General features: G+C 44.2%; 1 protein-coding gene across 1 annotated transcript in view; it reads left to right on the top strand.

Annotated features, from left to right (window-relative positions):
- Tmtc1 (transmembrane O-mannosyltransferase targeting cadherins 1) overlaps window positions 1–14981 on the top strand; it is a 208037-nt gene that overhangs the window by 184914 nt on the left and 8142 nt on the right. Inside the window, exons 14-19 of the mRNA XM_034511599.2 lie at window positions 6469–6571; window positions 8455–8590; window positions 9172–9316; window positions 10402–10539; window positions 11710–11832; window positions 13085–13162. Of these exons, the coding sequence (XP_034367490.1) occupies window positions 6469–6571; window positions 8455–8590; window positions 9172–9316; window positions 10402–10539; window positions 11710–11832; window positions 13085–13162 (723 nt within the window). The remainder of the gene's footprint in view (window positions 1–6468; window positions 6572–8454; window positions 8591–9171; window positions 9317–10401; window positions 10540–11709; window positions 11833–13084; window positions 13163–14981) is intronic.

Here is a 14981-nt window from a genome sequence, read left to right as displayed (position 1 = left end):
TACTAGTTAAAAATAATGTGTTGTAATTTACGTACTAAGGCACCAGCTGTTAGATATTTGGCAGCTGCTGCTTCTGCTGCTGCTTCTTCTTTCTCCTCCCCTTCCTCCTCTTCCCCTTCCTCCTCCTCTCCTTCCTCCTCCTCTCCTTCCTCCTCCTCCCCTTCTTCCTCCTCCTCCCCCCTCTGCCCTCTCTCTCTCTCATCTCCCCCCATCTCCATCTTTTCCCTCTTCTTTCCCCCTCTTCTTCTTCAACAGTAAACCCCTTTTTCTTGGTAGCTTTTTAAAAACAAACAACAAAATGAGGTGTGGTGGCTCATCCCTGTAATCCCAGTACTTGGAAAACTGATGCAATTAGAACCATCGTGAACTGCAGACTGAGACCCTGTGTCAGAAGAATCATTTCATGTTGATACTATTTGAGAAGTAAAACTCCATCTCATAAGTCTTGAGCTGTGTTCCTGAGTTATCTTCTCACAGAGCAGGGCTAGTGTAGTCTGTCACCAGAGGTGCACAGCCCTTAGTCCTGAAGGCTGTGAAGAATGAAAATGAGAATCCCACATGGGCAGGATGGTGGGTGGACACCCAGGATAGGAAAGTGACTTTGGACTTCAAACAAATGAAGCCATATTATGAGCAGATAAATTTCAGAATGAGAAAGTATAGGAACAGTATAGGAAGGGTGTGTCACAGGACTATCTTAGTGAGTCAAGTGCTTGTTGAACAAGCATGAGGACCAGAGTCTAATCTCCAGAACCCATGTAAAAAGCAGAGAGTGATAAATTGTGTTTGTAATTTCAGCACTAAGGAGGTAGAAACAGGATTCCTGAGCCTTACTGGCCAGCCAGCCTAGATCTGTGAGCCTCAGATTCCAGACAGAGGAACCTCTTGTCTCAGAAACAAGGTGGGCAGAACCTGAGGAAAAAACACTGGTAGTTTATACTGAGCTGTTAGCAGCACTGGAGAAATTGAGCTCTCTGTGTACACACAGCAGAAAGGTGGAGAAATCTGAGGCCAAGAGAGTAGGGTGGCAGTGACCTGGCTTCTGCCTTGCTTTCCCCCTCATCTCCACCAGCATTCAGAGGTAGGTGCTGAGCTTCTCAGACAGGGTTGTAAATGGTCCTGAGCCCACAGGAACTTGTAACCATCTAGCTCTTACCACAGAAAACATAATTTTGCATCACAATAGCAATAAAGGAAATGAAATTAACATTGTTTATGATGCAGACTGAAGGGTCACCTGCCCTCATTTTAGGCTTAAAAGCTTTTGTATAGTAAAGACAAACTAGGTTCATCCCTGATTATGATTAAACCTCTGTTTCTCAAGGATTGGGCTATAACCAACCTTACCTACAAATGGTTCTGAACTGCCTGTTCCAAGAATGGCAGGCATTTGGTCTTTGTTTCAACAAGTTGTTTATAACTATCCTGCAACCCTACCTTTGTTTCAGGAGGTTATCTGACCACCTCTGACTACCTTGTTATGACTACTTGCTGTTGTGTCCACCTTGCAAGCATGTCTTTGTTTCAGGAGGTCATTAGGACTAATGTATATTCTAATGTTCTGCTCCTGTAACCCTGACAAATCCCCCACTTGGAAGCCCCCCACCCCTGAACTATAAAAGCCTTGTCTTTCTTACATCCAATACTGACTTCTCAAATCCTACCTTAGGGGGAGGCAGCCCATGTTCACAAATAAAAAGCTGCTTTAATTAATTACTTGCTTTAGTTAATTTTGCCATAATGATTTGGGTCAATGGTCTTTGGGATTAACATGGCCTCTAAATTATCACTAACATCAGGTTTATAGCCTATTGAAAAACTCAATTAATATGAAACAGCTATAAAATATTTTCCTTTCATGTATTTTGGGATGTGATTTTATTTAACACCAGAATGAAAGAATATTGAGATCTAACATTTGAGTTAGTAAGAGGGATGGAGACCGTTTCTCTCCTTCTACAAAGCTGTCATGAATTGGTTCAGCCACACTCCACACTCACAGCTAAGTCAACTTGGAATGAACCCTACTGTAAAAATGAATTGACTTAATTATTTAGCTCCTGGTGACTGAGCACACAAATCCTATTAAGCACCACAGATTTCTCAAGTAGCAAATCCTGTGTCTTGCCTTCCTGGGACCTAGTCATGGGAAGGGAGTGTTGGAGCAGGAAGTGTGAACGCTGCAGCAGTGTGAGCCGGCACTCCGCACTGAGGAGGATGTTTGGGGTCATGAGCCAATGTGGCTAAGGGTGTGGCAGCTCCTGTAAGCTAATGCATGAAGACTGAGGGGAAAACCTTTCCGGCCAGGAGTAGATCATGTGTCTCACACCTGCATAAAAGTAAAGGGTGGGGCAGATGGCATAGGAAAAGCTGGGATTGGATTCTTGAGATATTTACACTTGAGGGTCTCCTCTCTCCTGGTCTCTGCGTCACTCCTGTAGAGGCGTACTCTGTGCTTGTCCTTTGTGTGTATTATTTAATTTATTCTTGAAATTTTCATACATGTATACAATGTAATATCATATTCATTCCTCATTTTCTCCTCTCTACGGTCCCACCATTTCCCCTAACACATCTCTTCCTCTTCTTCATGCCTTCTTCTTTTCTCCTTAAATAACCCACTGAGTTCAGTCAGTCTGTGTTGGGGTGAGGGGTGAGGGGTCAGGGGTCAGGGGTGGGCCCACCCGAGCAACAATCTCCCTAGAAGAATGGTTTTCCCTCCCCCAGGAGCTACCAACTACCCCACTGTTCCTCAGTTAGGGGTGTGCTGTCAACTGACTCTTAGGGAGGCATCTTATGATTTTCACCACAGTTTTCTGGAGCTGCTTTGTCCACTCATGAATGGCACCTCCATTTGAACTCCTTTTTTAAAAAAATCAGATTTTGAAATTATTTTGCATACTAGTGGGTCTCCATAAGGCTTTCTCATTGCCCTTACTTTTGTTTAATCCATTCTCACCCCTTTCCCTGACCTTTCCTTCCTTCTCCTGACCCTTCCTCTGACCTTACTCCCTCTTCCATCCCAGTTAGCACTTTAATCCCTGTACCCACCCTTCTTCTTCTGTGTGGCCCATGTTCTGCTGTTCCTCCCGACCACCATGTCCTCTTCGTTGTTTCACTCTCTGGCTTTCCTCTTTGAAGCAGCCATTTCTCTTTTACTCCATTAATACACACACACACACACACACACACACACACACACACACACACACGGAGACAAAGACATGCAGCATTAGAAAATGCCAAACATTTCCTCAGGGAGGAAGAACGCCAAGCTAGTTGATTCATTTCAGTTGCACGTGAAAGAAAATGAGACATCAAATATTGATAGAATAGTTCTCATAAATGTCCTGTTATCATTTGAAGTTGATCGTTTACTGGTTGGTAAAGAAAATAACAGTGGTGAAAGTGAAGTGGCAGGAGGCAGGCCCCACTGGGCAGCTTCAGCTTTGGAGCTGCTGTGTCTTCAGTAGTTTCTTAGCAAAGTCTGCAGGAGGTTATGAAGCTGAAGGGTGTTAGACTCGTTGGCTTCCCAGAGTGTCCAATCTGTGAGTCCTTGGCTTCCCAAGACTGCCACAGACATACATCTGGAGCTTCCCAGAGCTCCATTAGTGAACGGTTACCACACCGCTGCCTCGTTTTATTGCTTAGAGCAAACACGTTTCTGGATGGGCTCTAGACCTGTGGCTGTGCCAGAGATGGTTTCCTGTTGATAGGATGCTCCACTGTACACTGCCTGCACATTCAGTATACCTAGCCATGGACAATGCTCTAAGTGTCTTCCCCAGTGGTGCTGATGGAGACCCTGGTCCACAGTGGTCTATGCAGGGGTCTTACAAATATAAAAGAGGGACTCTCCTTTCCTTGGCATCCTTCTGTGAGTCTATAGCAGTTTTCAGTGCTCATACGATATATCCACAATTCAAAAAGATGACTAACTGGTAGCCCCTTTCTGCTTTTCATCTTGTCAAGTCAAATTTTTTTCATACTTCAACCAACAATGAAAGAAACCACTTAATACCACTGTCACAAAAGCTGGTGTGAATATCCAGATAGCTTTAATGGTCAAGCATTAAAGAGATCTGTAAAGATTTAAACTAATAGGGCCAGGGTATTGCTCAGTAGCACGTGTTAGGCTGTGATTTCTGCCTCCAGTATTCCCACAACCAAAATAATGTAATAAATGTCTCAGTTAATGCTACTGTCCTTTTGCATTGGGAAGTACTTTTTATATAAATGTGTTATTTATATTAGAGTTTCTTATTTTAAATAAGCTATACCACTGAGAAATAAGTTTCTTCCTTCCCCAGCAACCATTAACTGCTGGTAGCTCTTCAAGAAGGGAGGAGACCTTGTAAGTCCCTTCCCATCCATGATAGGGACCTTGTAGGTAAAAACCCAAAATTTTTTATTTAAAAAAAAAGTATGTGTGTATGTGTGTATGTGGGGGCATGTATGTGTATATACATGTGTATGTACATTTGTGTGTACATACACATTGTATGGACATGTGAATGTGTATGCATGTGTATGTTTGTATTCATATGTGCAGGTACGTGTGTGTGTGTGTGTGTGTGTGTGTGTGTGTGTGTACACAGGCATGTGCGTGTGCGTGTAGCAGATAGGTTCACAGAGTGAATTCCCAGACAGGCGAGGCTACAAGAGAAACACTGTCTCAAAAGACAAACAAACAAACAAACAAAAAAGCTTTCTTTCAGACTTATTGTTGAGATCTAAAGTACCTATTTTGAGATTTTCATTCATCTTCTCTGAATGTGACAGTTGTTGATCTTGGCAGTTAGAGAAGGTATCTGAGAAATGTACATCTCCATTTTGCTGGCCCATGGATCTAATTCAATAAGTGAATCTTGTCACACGGAAACCTTCCCCTTTCCTCAATGGTGCTGAAATAACTAGATTCAGTCAGCACTGGTGGTTCCACATGAGATGAAGAGCCACGGGTGTCCTGCTGGGTTCCAGATCTCAGCCAGGCTTGCAGAGCAGCATGAAGGACAGCCACCCACACACCTTCCCTAACAGGCCAAAGTGTCCATTTTCAAATGTCTGACTTGTGATAAACTTTTAGCATGCTAAGAAAAAGCTGCAAAGTGCTCTGTACTGGACTGGCTTCTTTTACCTGACATTAACACAGTACTAGAAAATAAAACTGTTAACTATAGGTGTTGAGTAGTTCTCAGAACCTTTGGTTATTTACATAATTTTAACCTGTGTGTTTTCAAAAGAGTGGTTGATACAATGATTTTATACGACTAAAGAAAAATATAAGTTATTGGGTTCTGAATTAAAATTTAATGAATTGTAAATAATTCAAATATGTTAAGGTGCAGAGAGCAGGAGGTCAGTTGGAAAATGGTCCTTTGGAGGTGTAGTGGTTGGTGTAGGGTGTGCCATATGGGTTGGAGGGATGCCTCAGGGAGACAGATAAGCACTTTGTAGATGCCAACTCAGAAAACATGGATTTATCTTTTTATATATATAATTTATATCCTTTAGTATTGGACATCCAGTTTTTAAAATATTTTATTTTCATTGGTGTTTCACCTGCATTCATGTCTGTGTCAGGTGTTGGATCTCCTGGAACTAGATTTACAGACACTTGTGAGCTGCCATGTAGGTTCTGGGAATTGAATCCGAGTCCTCTGAAAGAACAGCCAATGCTCTTAACCACTGAGCCATCTTTCCAGGCCCCAGAAAGCACAGATTTAATAAGGCAAGGCACACAGCATTTAGTAAGCTGTGGGAATACTTCAAGAAGAGAAGGGGTAAGACAGAGTCCTCCCTTCATTTGCACTCATCTCTATTAAAACCTGTCCCCAATCCCAGCACTCAGGTTGAGGCAGGAGGCTTATAGTGAGTTAAGAGAATGGCCTGGGCTATGGAGTGAGGTTAGGTTAACCTGGGCTCGCTCTCTCTCCCTCTCTCTCTCTCTCTCTCTCTCTCTCTCTCTCTCTCTCTCTCTCTCTCACACACACACACACACACACACACACACACACACAATCATGCACTGAAAACTTAGCAAATTCTAGAGGGAGGTAGGAAAGAAGGTGAGTGCTCTCTGTCAAATGCATCAACCCCGAGTACTTTGCCTCTGAGCCCAGCAGCTACCTCTCTGTGCCTCAGTGACTGCACTGATATTCAGCGTTTCCACTAGAGTCACCAAGGTGAAGAGGAACCTAGTTAAAAAATCATTCAGACCTCTTCCACATACAGGTCTGGGTCCATCCAGATGCTTCATCTTAGTATCAGCCTGTTCACAATGGTAGGCACTAGGCACACCTGTGCTTCGGCATGGTTAGCATAGACATGGATTCAGGCAAAGCCCATATCTTTCTTAGTGCCTGGCTCAATAAGCACTTTCTCTGGCTCAATAAGCACTGCTCGCTCTGAATCTGCACTGTATTGTTAATTTTATAAAACTTTGGTTTTCTTTGTTCTCTGCTAAAGGAAAGATTTAAGGAAGCTGAAGACGTTTACCAGGCTGGAATAAAGAACTGTCCGGACAGTTCAGACTTACACAACAACTACGCAGTTTTCTTAGTTGACTCTGGTGAGTGAGAAACCACTCTGCTGAGGTTCCTTTTCTCTCTCACACTGGTGACAGTCACCAGCTGTGCAGGTGGCTCACACTTCAGACCGTCCTATACTGTGAGGGTGTCATTTTTCTAAATCTCCAAGCTCAGACAGGATAGAATCCTGTCTATAAGGAAACTCCTCAGTGCAGGAAGTGGATTTGCCTTAAGCCTAGGTGTCCTGTCTTTCTTACCACCACATCCACAGGGCTGTACATCAAGGCTGTACTTCCTCAGTGAGAACCCACCTCCAAGCCTAGCTTTCAACAGATGGTGGCTGCTTCTAATAATTGACTTTGTTAAGCCTCTGGAATTTTTCCTTGATGTTCTAGCAATTGACACAGTGGTCTCCTGTGGTGGGTGGAACTGGATGCAAATTCAGTTTCCTTTGTGATTCCTGCAGAGCTCTGTGTTCATGTGTAATGAATCCTCAGAAGTAATGTGATGACTCTTGGCTTTAATACAAAAGTGTCATTCTGTTCTGTTGGCTCAGAGACTGTTTGTCCTACAGGAGAATTCAGTTCTGGTTATTATTTTTTCAATATTGAGTTCTTGAAAGGATTTTCATTTTCTAGGATCTGTGAAGCTTTTCTGTTTAATAGAATATAAATTTACATTTGGATCATCTAAGGAAAGCAAGCTTATTTTTACATATAAAATTGCTGTGTGGTGCCCCCTGCTGGACCATTAGACACATGATAATACATCATTAAAGTAGGGAGACCAAGCACATGCTCACTTGCCTGAACCAAAAGCTTTTTCTTTCCTTTCAATTCAACAGCAGTTTCACAGGAGCCTCTGGAGAGAATCCTGACAAATCACTGAATACCCTATGACATGGTCCTTGATAAGCCTGTGTTCAAAGAGCATAGCTGGGAAGATTAGTGTGAACACCAGGAATCCAGTGTGTTACCCTTTGGGCCATTCTGAAATTCAATCACTTAGGTAGTTTCCCGGAAGCTTCTCTGGGACCTTCTTGGACCAGGCAGACCTGAGTCTCACTCTGTTATCAAGTCTTTTAAGGTCTTTACCTGTTAGTATACACACACACACACACACACACACACACACACACACACACACACCCCTATAAAGAGATTGTCTTGTTTGGGTGGTTTTAAAAAATACCTCTTGAATCCCAAGAGGCAGCTAAATAGGATCCTGAACATCTGTGGAGGTCTTGTGAACACAGAGGCTTTAATACGCACACTGGGCAAATGCAGAGTGACATTGATACTGTGTTTAAAGTCATATTAAATGCAGACAATTGAAGCCAATGAGATGGCCCAGTGGGTAAGCTCATGCACATACACAGGCATGCACACACACGCGCACAAATAATATTGAATAAAATATTTTCAATAAAAGGTTTTCAAGAGAGCATTGCCACATATCTTAAAGCAGACTTTTAGAATCTCCTGAGGCCTGTGTTCTTTCTACAATGCCCTGTTTTGTTTTCTGTATAGTGGGAAGCAATGGTGTCTTAGATAAATAATAATGACTGGATGTGATACCTTTCATTATAGCATTTAGACTAAAGCTGTGGGTGTCTAAGGGTTCAAGGCCAGCCTGGGCTACATAGTGATTTCCAGGCCAGCTTTAGCTAAAGGATAAGACCCTGCCTCAAACAGACAACACTGCTGACTTGTTACTAATTTCTTTGTATGTGTTGGTGAATAATGAAATGGCCCAAGGTTAGGTAGAGGCAAGCATAAGGGGCCAATATTGAAGCTGACCACAAACTGCATATCTGATGGTATGATGCTGTCATGCTAGAAAGAATAGCAGATCTCAAAAAGAGACCGGTAGCCATGCCTCTCATCCCTGTGGTCTGTTTTCTTTCCATCTCACCATACTACAGGCTTTCCAGAGAAGGCTGTGACTCACTACCAACAGGCCATCCAGCTTAGCCCAAGACATCATGTGGCTGTGGTGAACCTGGGCCGACTCTACAGGTCCCTGGGAGAGAACAGCATGGCTGAAGAGTGGTACAGACGGTACAGTCCCTCTCCACTTTCTCAGCCTCCTGGAGCGATCAGCAGTTTCCACAGGCTTTTTAGATGCTGGAACAGACAGGCTTTCAGAACAGGAGCGCATGTTGCCAACTCAGGTGACAGAACAGCATGGCAGTGTAGCTATGAGCCCATAGCACTTACCCTGACTGCTGAGGCCACAGTGCTCCTCAGGGTTGGGGAGGGGGGGTGTTCTACCTTAATTAGCCCAGTTTTCTGGAGCTATGGATGACAACACAAAATGAAACAGTGATTTCAATGTAGAAACAGATATAAGGCTGCCACTTTGTCAGAACCTGAACAAGTTAGTCATTGTTGCAGTCAGACTCTTGAGAGTTCAGTTCAACAGAGTTCAGACTCTTGAGAGTTCAGAACAAGTCAGACTCTTGAGACCCAGTTGCCAGGTTAGTAGGTCACAGGCATTCACCCAGGGTACAGCATGATCTTGATCCAAAACAGACTAAGTTCAAGCAAGTATCTAACTGGACAGTCCTCCCTCTGCTAAGTGCAAACCTTTGGGAATGTGTCCATAAAAGGAAACATCTTGTCTGCCTTTCTCTTTGTAGTGCCCTGAAGGTGGCCCGCACTGCTGAGGTACTGTCACCTCTGGGAGCACTCTATTACAACACTGGCCGACACAAGGAGGCATTGGAAGTGTACCGGGAAGCGGTCTCACTCCAGCCTTCCCAGAGGGATCTCCGCCTGGCTTTGGTGAGTAGAGAGGAGAGAAGGTGACACTAGGTATAAGTGCAGCTTGCAAACAGAGAGCTGAGACTGCTGAGCCTCTGAGCTGGAAGGGAAATACTTTGCTAGGGCCGCTGTGTGATGCTCACATTGTTGAGATGCCTTGTTTCCAGATAACTTCAAACTGACCAAAAGAAGTTTCAAGGGAGGGAGCTTTGGGCACTGACAGAGTACTTACCTAGCATGCACAGAGCCTGGGTTCTAGTCACCAGCACCAAACTAAACCAAACCAAACCAAAGTAAAATTGTCTGGAATACCTGACCCAGGTTCCCTTTGATGTATTTGTTTGTCACTGTCACTGTGTGTGAGAGTGAGCAGACAGGTGTGTTTATGCAGATGTGTGAATGATAGCTGGCAGGACAGTTTGTTGTAGATGCCACTCCCTCTCTCTCTAACTTACTTCCTATGTGATTCCTGTAAAGATATTCTCTCATGTAACTGCAGTGCGGTATCAAACTCAGGGCAGTTAAGATCACCAACATTTTAATTTCAGTGGGTTTTTTTTTGTTTGTTTTGGTTTTTTTTTTTGGGGGGGGGGTTTGTTGTTGTTGTTGTTGTTTTGTTTTTCGAGACAGGGTTTCTCTGTGTAGTTCTAGCTGTCCTGGAACTCACTCTGTAGACCAAGCTGGCCTCAAACTCAAAAATCCGCCTGCCTCTGCCTCCCAAGTGCTGGGATTAGAGGCATGCGCCACCATTCCCCGCTAATTTCAGTGTTTTGAATTTCATGCTTCCTTCTTCCTCCATCAGCCTTGTCATCTTCTTACAAACATCCTGTTCTGTCAAGATGGTAGGGAAGTACTTTCTAGTGTGTTTCAACATCTTTTTTTTTAAGACTCTAGACCATTTGCTGAGTGTCTGTGGCACTCCCACCAGTGGCAACCAAATGCATGCATGTATCAGCAGCCAGATGCTGAACTGTCTGCTGTGGTCATTCAGCTTTCTCTAAAATGCTTTGAGTTGGCATGTGTTGTACATATCTCTCTGCAGAGGTTGCTCCATCTGCTAAGGCGTGGCCAGGTGTCTTCTAAGCTCAGTGCCCTCTTGTTTGCAGGCACAGGTTTTAGCAGTGATGGGTCAGACCAAAGAAGCTGAAAAGATAACCAGCCACATAGTATCTGAAGAGCCCAGATGCCTGGAATGCTACCGCCTCCTGTCAGCGATCTACAGCAAGCAGGAGCACTATGAGAAGGTAACCAAGCACTCAGCCACCCAAAGCAAGTGGGAACGCCAGACAACATAAAAAAGGGCTCTCAGAGCCACGTGTGGTCTTACATAGAAAATAGTGTACACCACATGCTCCTCCAGCACCATGTTCACAAGGCCGGGAAGTCTTGAGAATGTTGGTCTACACATCCTACCCGCTGGGAGCTTTTCTCAGACACCCTCTTACCTCCCGACATAACTTGAAACAGCACATCTTTGGCTTTTCTTTAGCTTGCAGATATTTTATCTCATAATTACAGTTTGTGCCCATCTGCCCAGCCTCTGTATGCCCGCTGGCTCTCCAAGAAATGTTTGATGCAATCCTCATGTCAGCCCTGGAAAGCAGAACTGTCAGAACTGTGACTCTTTACCTATTTAAAAAAAAAAATCACACAACTATAAGGTTCATGAACCTACTCAAGAAAATACTTGTTAAATGCCTGCAAAGTGTGGTAGACACTGTAATAGATTCCAGGTATAAGGTAGGATGGAAAAAAAAATGCATCCCTGATCTTTGGGGAGCTTATTTAGAGAAAAAGGCAAAGATTGGTCAAGAAATCACAAGACAAATGCAATTGGTATGATCAGAAAGAGGGTCACCAAGCCTCCTATGGAGAATCAGAGGGCCTGGCTAGTTAAGGTCAGGTTTCCACGCAGCATGGTGTGAGGAGAGGGTCAATCGGGCATGCCTAAGGCACAAAGGGTAGGGAGAAGAGGGACAGACCTCATAGTTCAAGATGTAAACAAGACTAGAACACCACCGCCCTTTCCAACACAAAGACATAGGGAAAGGTCATGATTCTAGGATAAACTTGGAAGTCTTAACACGAAGGCAGAGTTGTGCTTCTAACCATTGTTTGTGTGCAAAGGCAGTGGAGACACAGGGGCCAGGAGGTCCAGAAGGACATGTGATCAGGGCAAACCTCAATGTAGTCATGCAGCAGATCACTGTTTGCTTCTTGGTCATCTGTGGGTGGGGAACCTGAAGTATAAGGAATGATTTTCTGGAGCTATGAATTTCCAATGAGAAAACTGTTGGTTTTGTTTGTTGGGTGTCACACTGGCTGGCAGATATGAACCAAGGTGTAAATGCTGTTCTTCTAGTTGGGGTTTTTTCACCTGGCCCTCTCCATTCCTTCCTTTCCCACTGCTGCAGGCGCTCGAAGCCATAGAGAAGGCTCTTCAACTGAAGCCCAAGGACCCAAAAGTCATATCTGAACTTTTCTTTACAAAAGGAAACCAGCTAAGAGAACAGAATCTTCTGGACAAAGCTTTTGAGGTAAAACTCACAAAACTGTCATTTACTTGACAGGTCTAAGTGAATATTGCAGCCAGTAAGGAAGCCTACACAGCCTCGGTCACTGATGGTCGGTCACAGAGGGAATTCCTGATGAGTCATCACTGTTACATCTCACTTAAGCCCCGATGTTTGATGACTTGTTTACACAGTACCTCTACATTTTCTTCTGAATTATTGTGGATAGAAAGCATTCAAGGCATTCCATATTCTAGGATTCTAAAGAGTCAGTCTACTCTGTTTTCTCTGCAAGAACCTGTCTATATCACTGCTAGACTGGAGCCCAGTAGCTTTGGGCAAGTACATGTATGTGACTTCCCAGCACCTCTGGATTTCCTCTTCTACCTCAAGAAGCCCCTCCAGATCATCCATTCTTGCAGTGACTTTTCTTCTGAAGCTTAGTAAGTACCACATCAGGTACATATCAGGGATGGCAAGATGGTTCAGTGGGTAAAGGCATTTGCCTCCAGGTGCCTGACCACCTGTGACCCACCTAGTAGAAGGAGAGTACTGACTCCTGCAAATTGGCCTCACTTCCACATGTTTACAGTGGCATGCATGTACACCCAACACACACACACACACACACACACACACACACACTTCATAACGAAGGTGTCAGTCATTTACTCCAGAGCAGCAAAAATTATAGCAGAGTGCCACCACATTTCAGCTCTGAACAGCTTCAAAAAGATAGAAGAAAAAGACAAGTATCCACATCCCCATAAAGCGATATGAGCATGCTGCTTTTGGAGCCTAGCAACAAGTGGGAGCCTGCAGGGCCACTGAGGGGCTGCTCATGAGAGCACCTCCAGTTCTCTGATATTTGAGTGCTGGGGATTGAGCCCAGGACCTCACACTGGCTGAGCTTGTGCTCTGTACTGAACTACACTTCTGTAATTCCATCAGAGATGTTCCTCATCAGCTCATTTATGGTGAAGAAGGCTACATACACACACACACACACACACACACACACACACACACACACTGTTTCAGAAATCCATGTGTCCCCAAGGGCAGGCCAGACATGTGCTGTCACAGTAGCCCCTGGGTCCCCTCATGCAGGAACCCCACTTCAAAACCATAAGCTCTGAAAAAATAACAGACTGGATTTGCCACCTGCCAGTGGCTGTCACCCATCAGGCTCTCCGTGTGCATAGGGGGTCTGCACAGTTTTGCAGCACTTCAGATGCTTCTCAAGCCTAACATGAAGCTATCCTTCCTTGCTCAGAGCTATGAAGCTGCTGTAACCTTGGATCCTGACCAGGCACAGGCATGGATGAACATGGGTGGCATCCGGCACATCCAGGTAGGTGTGGCACTCACTGTGTTCTTGTCCACACTGGTTCAGAAGCCACTGTTCATTTTCTCTTTGAAAGCATTAGAATACTCAGAACAGGCATTTTGAAAGTAAAATTCACAAAAGCTGCATTTTCTAAACAGTGGACATTATGGACCTATTCTAAATGTTTCTAAATTAAACTCCATGCACTGTTGATCATAAGGAGAGTCACATGTGCTGGGAAGAAGAGCCATCAGACAGCGGCTGAGATCTGTGTGCACTGACCCTATGAAGCTTGCTGGCTCCATAGCAATACCAGACTGTTAATTTAAATACTGTTTTACCATTTCCTGTTTTTATTTTCATTTTTATTTTTTATTATGTGTACGTGAGTATGGGGTTGTACATTTGAGTACAATGCCCTCAGAGGCCAGAAGAGGGCGTTCCTGGGTCCCCTAGAGCTGGAATTTACAGACCCTTGTGAGATGCCCAACATGGGTGCTAAGAGCTGAATGTGGGTCTTCTGTAAGTGCAGTATGCACTCTTTACTGCCAAGCCATCTCTACCGCCCCTTGATTTTGTGTGTTGGAAACATTTTTTATCCTCTAACCTTTTAGTGGAAAGCACATTTGTCTGCTTTGGTCCACACTCCTTGAGGCTAACTTTGGGTGAGTCTTTCTGCCAAGAATGATTGAAAATGACCCTGGCTGGGATTGTTGTTTATAGCCAATAAACTCAAAGATGTGTCATGGTTCATTCAGGTCTGTACTTACTCATCTTACTGGCATCTCCACCGAGCATCCATTCTGCATGCCAGGAGCACATCTAGACACTGGGCATGTCACAGTAATCAGACAAGCCAGACTCTACTGTCCACTAGAGTCTGTGTCCTAGTTTGGGGTGACAGGAAATAAATAAACACATGCACACATCCATATATACATGCCTAGAATATGTCTGATGGTAAGAAACATATGAGGAAGATAGAGAAAGACGAGAGGGTGCTGGCAGGGCTCTCAGAAGAAGGCTCCTGTAGAATGCAGAGAGCTGAAGGGATAAAGTCATATGAACAAATAAAGAGCACATGGGAAGGTCTGAGGTCTGAAGGTGCTCGGGGTGTTTGGGAAATGGTAAGCAGGACTATGGCTGGTCAGAGGAGAAGAGAAGGTAGAAGCTGAGGCCCAAGAGAATGAGGCCTACAGGAGCTTCCCAGGACCTTGGGCTACATGTTAGATAAGCTGGCTACATGCCAGATAAGCTGGGTCCTTGAAGGACTTTTTACAGAGATGCCAAAGTCTGACTTATTGAGCTAACTTGCCTGTAGGCTTCTCTCAGACTTTGCAGGGGTGCAGACAGTATGGTGATGAGGATGTCCAGGAGGCCTGCCAGTGTTTTCCTTCCACAGGCCCTGAGCACTCTAAGGCAGCAAAGGAACAGGGACTCATGGCTGTGCGAATAAGATAACAGACCTCAGTGTGGGTGTTTGTAAGTACATTGCTGCTCGAAGTCACAGACCTATGCTCTGGTCTGCAGTACTATGAGATGTTCCACAACACCTAGCCGTGAAGCTTTCTTTAGAATAGTGCAGTTGTTTAAACATTTAAACTATATATTTAGTAGTTTTTAAAAATAATGTACAGTTTTCTCAGATGGAATATACCAAAAATCAAAGTTCAGTTGTTAATTTATCTATTGAGTGTGTTATTTTCTAGTGTAATTGGCGTCCATTTAAACTAATCAGCCTTTGTCACTGCAGATATCATGGATTAGCCTGAGCAATAGGAAACTCCCACATTCATAGCTTAACAGTCCTGTGGGTGAATTTGAACAATGTGTAGTGAGCACA

This window comes from Arvicanthis niloticus, chromosome 9, assembly GCF_011762505.2.
Source record: "Arvicanthis niloticus isolate mArvNil1 chromosome 9, mArvNil1.pat.X, whole genome shotgun sequence".
NCBI classification, from domain to species: Eukaryota; Metazoa; Chordata; class Mammalia; order Rodentia; family Muridae; genus Arvicanthis; species Arvicanthis niloticus.
Note: the sequence above shows the minus strand (reverse complement) of the source record. Positions and strands in the feature narration are given on the sequence as shown.